Source organism: Aplysia californica, unplaced genomic scaffold (assembly GCF_000002075.1).
Source record: "Aplysia californica isolate F4 #8 unplaced genomic scaffold, AplCal3.0 scaffold00151, whole genome shotgun sequence".
NCBI classification, from domain to species: Eukaryota; Metazoa; Mollusca; class Gastropoda; order Aplysiida; family Aplysiidae; genus Aplysia; species Aplysia californica.
In genome coordinates this window covers 201,460-211,783 of record NW_004797421.1, presented here as the reverse complement: position 1 = coordinate 211,783, position 10,324 = coordinate 201,460, and the positions used below count along the sequence as shown (strand labels likewise).

Below are 10,324 nucleotides of genomic sequence, written 5' to 3'. Positions count from 1 at the left end.
TTTATTACTATTGGCACCATTATTATTTTCATCATTACGACTACGTGTATTATTATTATAATTTTTGCTAATTTTTATTATCATCATCATAATTATAATTATCATTATCACTGGACAACAGCCTCACGTATTTATCTTCCTCTTGTCCCCAGAAGATGTGTCGGAGCCCAGTGACCAGAGCATGGACCGGGCATCTAACGAGGAAGAGGAGGGCTCAATCGTGGACATGCTTCTCGCTGACGTGCGCAGCGGTTTCGCCTCACGCAAGTTCAACGATGGGAGCTTCTCCGTCACAAAGGTCACCAAGGTCAACCTCAGCCCAACGGACGCCGCTGCTGGCGCCATCTCCCTGGGCACGGGGGACGCTTCTTCCGGGATGAAGGAGGGTCCTGTCGGTGGAGGGGAGAATCCGGCCGGCACGTTTGTTCGCGGCGGGTATGGGCGACTGAGCCAGCGGAAGAAGGTGCGGAGTGGGGGTAGTGGAGATTCGTCCGCGGATAGCCCAGGGGAGGGCCCCTCCCCCACCCCCGACTCGCTGTCTCAGAAACGTAACCGACGCAGCTACGCAAGCGAAGACGATGACTCCATTCTCGACTTTCTTATGGACTCGGATAGTTCGGCCGCCGAGTCTAAGAAGCCCGAGGCGACCTTTGAAAGGTACGCTAGCTTGAGGCGGAGGCGGCAGGAGAGGACGGCAGAGAAACGCAGTGTGCTGGATGTGTTCAGGGCGGACCGGGAACGCGCCCCTTCTCCTTCCATCCCCGAGAACGCTCCTGCTCCCTCAGGGAATCCTGAGGGAGTCATCATGAGACACGGGGCGGGCCATGACGCAACTTCCGCCGACCGGCCTCGTTCTGAGAATGACCCTGACGTGAAAGGAAACCGGACATTGCGCAGAACACGCAGCTGGCTAGACAGGCCGTCGATGGAGAGAGCGAACCTTGAGGTACGGAGGAAAGGAATGAAGGAAGAGGACAGCGACGAATCGGATGCCCTTATCTCCCGAATCAAACAACGACTGAGCAAAAATGGCAAAAGTGAAGGGAGAAATACGCCCCCAATCGTAGAAGAATATGGCCAAGGGTCAGGTTCAAACTCCGAGAGCTCCGACTCCCGGAGCAGCTCCAGATGGCGTAGTGGCATCTCTGTGTCTGAGACCAGCTCGCCACTGGAGCCGATCACGGAGCGCAGTCCCACAGCGGTGCTGGACACTTCTATAAAGTCAGCGTACAGCGAGACCCCTGGTCTGACTAAACCTCGAGGGCGCTTTTCGAAAAGGTTCAGCAATTTGGAACCCGCTGAAGTTAATAGAGCCCTCGAAAGTTTCGAAAGTGACTCAAAACCGTCGCGGACACAAGACGATTCCGACATGACGTCACCTAGTGTGAGCGTCTCGGTGCGGGAGAAGATCAGCCGGGGTATGGGGACAAAGATCGACCAGGTCCTCAAGACCATCGAGGCCACGGGACGGCCCATTGACGCAGTTGGGGTCTCAGGGCCTATGAAGCGGACACCAGAAGTGTCCGAGACCAAGTCGACACCATCCACGCCCACCACCCAGCCACAGGTGGCAATTGTAGCCCACGTGACTGCCACTGGAAGGCCCATAACTCCGATCAACGAGCAAGATCTCAAAGCTAAGAGAGATAAACGGAAAAAGAGGTCCACTTTGTCCATGGACGATGTAAAAGCTGCGATGAAGCTAGACACGCCCGAGTCGGATAATCTTGTGGAAAGTATGAACAGTGTAAATAAATCTCAACATGGTGTAGATAGCCAGACAAATACGCACTACAGCAGCCATAACAACAGCAGCTTGTCGACAGCAAAAACCCCGCCGAGTCCACGTCGCACCCAGGGCCACAACCAAGGAGAGAGCCCGTCGAAAGCAGATGACCTAGCAGCAGCACCCGCCAAAGAACTGAGCAAAGCTGCCAAATTAGCAGCCAAAAAGAAATTCCGTGACGCCAGATTTGGCTCCTCAAATGGAGGAGACGCTGAGAGCCGCAATCGCGCTCGAAGCAATGTGGAAAAGGACAGTGTTGACCAAGCTCTGAAGGAGTTTGCCAACCAGGGCAATATGAGTCGATCGAAATCGTTTGACGAACACGTAGCTAAGAAAGGGTTAAACGGTGAGGGCGACTTTACAAGCGACGCCATCAAACGCGAGAAGGGCGCTGTTCTCAGGAATAGCACAAGCCGCCTGTCTATGGATGGCAGGAGGAACGGTCTATATATCCCTAGTGACGACAGTGACACTGAGCTAAGGCCTGAAGACCTTGGTACCCGCCGCTCTTCAAAGAGCGATAGTCCCAAGAGTTTCAGCCAGCTCAGTCTTAAGTCGGCCAACACGTCAACAGAAACGTTGCAAGCCGACATCGAATCGTCTCCTGAGCAAGCCAGAAAGGCCCTGACCTCCCAATCTCAGTCTAGCCTGAGAGACTCGGAAAAGGGAAGCGAGGGGAATGTGACGGGTGCGGTGAAGAGGGATCTACCTTTAATTTCTACTTCAGAGACTGTAGACGCCCGTGCTCGCCAGCCACCTCGTCCAGCGAGCACAAGCATTCTGGAAAATTCTCCTTTCCGTCGATCTTACAGTTTGATGGACAGGAGTAAAGTCCAGCATCTGGATGAAGATAGTGACCACCCGATGGCGGCTGTGGCCAAGTGGAGGCTGAAGCGGGAAAGGCAGAGGAGGAGCGTTTACGACAACGTCCATGAGCTAGAGCTCAGCGGCAGCGACAGCAGCAGTCAGAAGTCGGAGGTTCACGACCTCAAGAACGAGGTGGGTTCTCGCAGCAGCTACGCAAGCAGCTACGCTAGCAGCAATGACAGAGATGAGGGCTTCGAGACAGCTTCAGGCACCATGTCTCAGAGGACGTCCATGAGCAGTACACTGGACGCAGAGCTGATAAGCGCAGGCACTCCAGTTCTACCTCGAAAAGCTGATGGCCAGAGGAGCCGGTTGGCCGGTGAGGAAGTCGCTCACTCTGCGAGCAACAAGGCTGTGATAGACTCTACCTCCATCCCTGGGCTGACCATGGGGGCCGAGGAGGTGAATCGAAAAGAGCGAACTGAAAACTGGACGGAACAAACTGTCCTGGTAGCTAAAGATCCAAACTCTGACACCAGTAATGAGTTTGGAGCTCTGTCGCCAGACAGCGGTCACAGCACGTCCAAAGAGGACATCTGGAGTGACGACACCACCAATGGTCCCAAATCCTCTCCCTCTACCGTTAAACACAAAGACGAACCAGTGTCAGGAAAGAAGCCTCTGTCAGCTTTGACCAGAGACCCTACGAAAGTTTCCAAAACCAAATCGGTCCCGAGCTACATGAAGCCCACCAGCAGCAGCGCCGGAACCAGGGCAGGTCGAGCGCGAGCCGGATCTACCAGCAGCACAGACACTTCCGCTTCGACCCCGGGTTCGACCCCGGGCTCGACCCCGTCGTCTTTCCATCGGGATACGCCTACGCGAATGTCGTACAAAGACAAAGAGTCGACGACGATTTTCAAACGGGACGTCTCTGTGCGCGCCTCCATGAGAGCCGAGAGCGCCACTGCGTCTTTCCAGCGCGGCTCCACAGCCAGGACGTCGGTTCGGGGGCCACGCTCCTCCATGAGACAGTCTACGGGCAGTACTGCCATCACCACAACGGGGGCAGCATCTGCTTCTACGCGCATGGGTGCGAAAACTCCCACTCCGACGAGCACATCGGGCAGGCCTCGGGCTGATTCCAACGCCAGCATTTCATCCACCACCAGCACGGCTTCCAATATCTCTTCTGCTTCCAAGCGGCGACAGACCATTGGCACAGCAGGAACACCTCTCAGCCGTCCCACCACCCCGTCAGCTCGAGGTAGCGCAGCGTCTGTGAGACCTACAACTCCCTCTGCTCGAGGTTCCAGCACAATAAGCGCCCCCTCCTCCCGCCCCACCACCCCTTCAGCCCGAGCAACAGCCACAACCGCAGCATCCCGCGCCAAGACGCCAACACCAGGTAACACCAGCCAATCGTCTCCCTTCTCCCGCACTCAGTCCATGCGAGTCACGTCCACCAGAACATCGCTGGGCGGCTCAGAAGCCAGACGGAGCGCAGCCGGGACCCCGACATCTGCTCCTTCTGAGGGGCGCCGCAGCATGACGCCTCTCTCACATGAGGCCAGCACAAAGCGCAGCACAACCCCATCCTTTGTCCAGGAGCGACCCAGAAGCACAACGCCCATGACACAGAGCGAGCGGGCACGTAGCACAACACCTCTCTTGTCCCCCGAGGGGTCAAGCGGGGTCAAGCCTGCGTCACGCCGTAGCTCCTCCTCCTTCATGGCCCCCACCGCCGCCTCCAAAGCCAAAAAAGACATTTCTGACTCGACTTCCCCAAGCCCAGTAGCCCCACCCCGGACAAAATCGGCGAGCAGCAAATCAACAACAGCTTCTTCTCCTCTAGGTCTCACTCGACACGCTAGTCTCCGGTTGCCCAAGAAATCTTCTCCGAGCACCCTGACTTCACATGAGTTGAGTGGACGTAAGTCCCCTGCGAATGTGGAGTCGCCGCTGCATCACAAGCCTGAACACCACCAGTCTCTGTCCACTGTCACAGAGCAGGCGGCAGATGAGGACAAGGAGGAGAAAGACGGCGAGGAGGCAGCCAAAAGGTCTCCATCCCTCTTCAAGAGAATGGGTCTCAGCAAAGTCAAAGTATCCCCCGGCGTGGGAAAAGCCTCTACTCTCAATAAAAAGTGAGGATGTGAATTAAAAACTCAAATAAAAACTAACGTTCTAGAGATGACGATGGATTCTGATTTCAGATCTTGAGGCGTAGTAGATTTTCAAACCACGTCATCACGGACTCTGGATCTCTCTGTCTCTCGCAAGCGGAGACCGCTGTGTTAGACACCAGTCCCTCGCGCGCTCATCTGCTCTGCTGTCACGCTATCTCATCACGACCCTGGAAACAGACTTAGATCTGTACACCAAGGGGCCAGAGCGAAACTGCGCCCACCAGAGAGGTCTGCCAGGTAGTTCAGCTGTCCACACATACAGCTGGCTCCCTGTACTGGAGCCTTGGTCAGTAATTGATGAGCGGAAAGGAAGAGCTATGCTCAAGTCCACCTTAGTAGAAGGCTGGTTGTGACAGCAACCGAAGCTTTTACGGACGATGACCACCTCTGTTGGTACACACCAAGTGGGGTCATAGACAAAGCATCTAGAGCTTTCCGTGTGGCTGTTTTTGTGTGTTACTCATTGTTTATTCCCTCGCAGTACGGCTAAAGAAAAATACATAGACTCCATGTTCCATGTGTCTGCTGCGTGACTAAGCAGAAAAAGACGAGAGCAAAGCTGACATGTTTCTCGATAGTGGATCTATAGTGGATCTTCACAGTGCACTAGTTCCATAAAGGTAAAGAATAGACGAAAGAGACGTACTACTTCATATCGGATATCAGATATGGGCTGCTGACGTGGAATCCCTCAGAGACACTGATCCCCTCAAAGACTTGCTATCTGGCATGACTGTACATTTTGTTGTAAGAATTCACTGTTTATACTACGAGTATATTCACGAGACTCAAAAAAACCCAAGTATAATAATCATCCTTTTTACAACACACTCGAGATATTTTTAAAAATCAATTTCGTATATTTATACTGCTGAAAATTTGATGATTTATTACAGCTGTGCCTTAAACAAACGTTAACTATTATGTTTTAATGACCTGAAAGCAACGCTTAGGGGTGATGCTGGCGATTTGGCACGAGCTGAGATCACTTCTAAGTGTCGCACAGAGTACAAAATAGCTACGATTGTCAACCTTTTCTTAAGAGAAAGAATGTGTAGTTGGGATTGGGGGGGTTTTTTTTTTGCTTTTTTTTTGGGGGGGGGGGTTGTTTTTGTTTATGTTCTTTTTTTTTTGCTTGCAGAACACGGTGCACGATTTTGAATTTGTTATAACTATATTGCTTGGCCCCCAGTTCCCTTACGAAAAGCATTAAGTCTATTTTAAACTTTTAAACTTTGCAGTTGTGTGTAGTGACCTGATGAACTACACTTTAAGTGGATTGTGGTTTCTGCCGGAAGTCAGCTTCACGGTTCTGCTCATTTGCTGTTAGAATAGTCTATGATGGAACTGAACTCTTCCGATTGTCTCCTACCTGCAGTACCACAACTACCATAGCAACAACCATTACTAGCTCACCACCAGCACGACACAACCACCACCACCACCACCACCACCACCATACTTCTCTCTGATTCATTCTCCCAAATCAAATCTAAATGGCTGTAAAACGATCAGATTTCCTTCTGTGAGTCACATGACCTCACTGGGTTTTTCATATCTGAGATCTAGGAATTATTGTACAAATACGCTGATCATTTATTTCTTTAACAAAGAAAAAAACAACAACAAACAAACCAGCGGCAAGCTTTGCGCGCGCGTACGAAGTTGTCTATCAAAACATGGACAAGTGAAAATAGCACTGTTGTAGAGTACATGTCATGATATTATTAGTAAACGTAGATATATTTATGCCCTCATTTTTTGTCCTTTTAAAATTCAATTTAAAATCTGGTTGGTGGATATGAATGTAATAAAATTGTTATTAAAGGTTCGGTAGCGACGTAAATCAATTGGATAGGAGTGCTGTGTGCATGCACAAGGTAGCATCTCCAGTTATATTTCTAGCTAAGTTAATCGCCTCCTTGGACTGGTCGGGTTGTAAGTCAGACCTCTTCAGTTAGTAACAATTTCCTTTTAGTCTACTCTAAGGAGTACCTTACCATTACTGTAGTAAGATATAATGATGTATGGAACCTTTTACAACACTAAGTAAAGGACGAGAATGTGTTAAAGACATCAGTATGTTCCTTACGCTGCCATTGCAAAGAGCATTGATATATTCTACTGAAAAGGGACAGCCGCAATTTTTTTTCTATTACACATATATTACGAAAAACTGGACTTACGACGTTTTCATTCCAAGGCGACGTACTGTTAACAAGCAGCGACGATGAGGCAGTGTCAAAATGTTCACTTTTTTACTCGGTGAACGGGGACATTATACATGTACGTACTTGTATTCGGACACATGTCTCTATTTTGTCCCATCGTGAAATTGTCTCGACTCAGTATGATCATTGTTTTACTATAAACCTTGCCTTCAACTTATTTTTAAAAAAATCACCTTCAGGTACCACACGTGTCTTATACAATGCCGGATGCATATACTAATATTACCAATATGCACATCTTGCTTATATACGTAATTTATTCAGCAACGACAGATTTAATCAGCTCGAGTTATTGGTTTTTATTTATATAGTAAAGAATTTATTCCAGTTTGACGTCTGAGCATTATGTAATGTGCCCTTTGAGAATGCCGTGGCGGCACTCATGCTATTGTATAGCACTGTACAACAATATCATTATTACTCCTTGTTATGGTTGCCATCGAGTTGTGTAACCGATGTTCACCTTTCCATGACTGACAAGCGAAACTGGCTTGACTGTCAATAATGTTTCCCCCCAGCTTTGGGTGTGGATTGTTTGTATGTCTTCAAGACTGATCGTCAATATAATGCTGTAATTGTTTGTTGTTGGCTTCTTTTCTATGAGTATTTGTTTACCTAAGTGCTTTTATTGCCAACCTCACGTATTTCCATCTGTCAGTTGTGATTGTCGTTGACAGTTGCCAACAATATTTATACACGTTGACTTTTTATACTTTGGCTAATATCTGATGTGACAATAACGTTATTTTCATGGGCTTCTTTTGAAGAAATCACCCCACACTCCACCCCCCCCCCCCAACCCAACCCAACCCCATCTCCCCCCACGCCCCAAATTCCCCTTTTGTCGTGTTGTGCATCATGTGTCTTTCATCTGTACAGTACCCCTCACCATCAACTACCTGCCTTCCGTGAGTCTTTGTCACTCCGCGCACGTATACATAATTGCACGCGCTCACTGTATATAGATCTAATAAAGTAAAACGCTAACAGTACGCTGCAGTTCGACGTTTGTGTAACGTTACCTTTATGTACGAGACTTCAACATCAAGCTGCTACAGGCCCGAGCATTGCCCGTGCCTCTGTGTATAAGGGCTAACCTTGTACTGTGTATTATTCTGAAGACTGGTTGTGTAAGGTATTGTGCATTTTTCAGCGCTGTATTTCTCGTTTTATATTATAATTACGACTCTTGTATTTACCCCCAGAGTCTTGATCGGCCCTTTCAAGGATTTATCTGTAACATTCTGTATTAATTGTCAGAGTACGTGTTTGTTTGTTTGTGTATTTGTTAGTGTGTGTGTGTGTGTGTGTGTGTGTGTGTGTGTGTGTGTGTGTGTGTGTGAGTGTGTATGTGTATGTGTGTGTGTGTGTGTTTGTGTGTGTGTGTGTCTGTGTGTGTGTGTGTGTGTGCTTGCTTGGAGATAGGTGTGAGAGAAAAAAAGAGTAACTTGTTCTCTCCTTGTCTGCCCTAACTTCTATCACCACCCACTGCATAATGTAAATACATGTAAAAAATTGTTCTGGTTTTCGTTTCCGTCTCATGAACATATCGACTCGACGCTCCGGAGACTCTTGAGAAATTGGACAGTCTGAAATGAAAACAACCACAAAAAAAATGCCCATTTGTGATGATGGTGCATTCATTCAATGCAGAATATATTCCCCTTTTTATTATAGCAAGGTCCCTACTATACCTGAGATTATGTTATGATTTATATTATTTTTCTACGTTATGTTATCAGTAGAGTTCGATTCGTGCAGTTTTTTTGCATAGCGATATTATTTTAAGCTTATAATATTATCTCCGACATTGTTTATAGGGTGAAGTTTAGTGAATTGTACAAGAGAGGTTGCCTTGGATCCACGCTTTGTGTAATAAAAGCCTTTTACAGTTAGTTCAAGTTTGATAAAGGGCTTCTACCCTTTCAGTACCATACTATAATATTATACTTAGTTCGATTTACATTTTGCTCAGTGAGTGCTATGATCAAACTATGCACTGTAACCAAAAGCAATGTACAGAAGCATATAATTCATGTATTACAAATCAACGTAAATTGTCATATCTGTTTTATATTGACGTCCCAGTGAAAACGACATGCTTCTCTAAGTATATTCTTTTTTCACGTTATAGAAATGAAACAGTGTCAGGATACACCCTCAAAGTGCATTTAATTCATCAATGCAGCTTTAATATCACTGTCCCTGCGGGAAGAATTGGGGGAGAAGGGGAGTAAAGTTAAGATGAAGGTGGTGTTATCAATAAATAGAGATAGACTCAAACAAAAAGCATTATGAGACTATTGTGTTTAATTTCATAATAATAGCGAGCTGCCTTCGTTACAGCTCAATTTTTTCGAGAGTGGTTTACTTTTAATGATGTTTTTAATAAAACAACTATAGTTTAATTTGGGACTTTTTTTGTTATTTAAAGAATAAATTATGTAGTAGGTGGAGTAGGAGGAAATAGGGGGGGGGGGGGGAGAGACTATAAATTGACAACGTGGGGGAGCGCGGAAGCGTGATACTTTTTACTCTTTTTGTTTTTTGACAAAGGGGATAGTGATGCAGGTGTTGTAAAAATATTTTTTCCCTAAAAACAACAACAACAACAACTAACCGTTCTACGTTCATGTAGAAAACAAAGTTAGATCTAGTTGTGACACGCCCTGCGATAGAGTCAGCGACATGGTCTGTCGTGAAGGGTAGAGCTTTTAGCAGGAGCATGTCAGTCTCTCTAGTTCTCTAGCTCTCTCTCTCTCTCTCTCTTTCTCTCTCTCTCTCTGTATATATATATATATATATATATATATATATATATATATATATATATATATATATACACACACAAGCGTAATGAGACTCACTAACTACGTTTTGGGTTGGGGGGGGGGGAGGGGGAGAGTAGTTCACACAACAAAATGACATTCTGTATAAACGAGCTAAAATGTTGTCTGGGCTAGAACATTTTGTCCTCAACACAAGTCTATTGTAAGCACATTTAAACTCAGAATGTTTGGGATTTTTTAAAAAGCTCCTCACTCACCATGATTGGCCCTTCGGAGATTGTCATACATTTAAATTTGGAGGTCTCACTTCCTAAATAACTTTTCGTTTGTCAAAAGGAAAGTAAAACCCACACCAAACCATAGTATATTATTGCTAAGTATCAAGTTTTATAATCTGTGAGGGTCTAACTTTCTGCCCATCTTTCTCTCTTTTTTTAAAGACAGCTGAACACTCACGCGGTATAACTATCGCTCTTCTGTATAAATCTCAAAGGATTTCGGTCCATATCGAGAGGTTGTCTG

General features: G+C 46.9%; 1 protein-coding gene across 1 annotated transcript in view; it reads left to right on the top strand.

The window, feature by feature from the left end:
• The window catches only part of LOC101856020 (serine-rich adhesin for platelets), a gene marked incomplete in the record, with an annotated part of 327,208 nt that extends 319,207 nt beyond the window's left edge, over positions 1-8,001 (top strand). The window contains 1 exon segment of the mRNA XM_013081912.2: positions 153-8,001. Within this exon segment, the coding sequence (XP_012937366.2) occupies positions 153-4,744 (4,592 nt within the window).
• Positions 8,002-10,324: the final 2,323 nt, after the last annotated feature.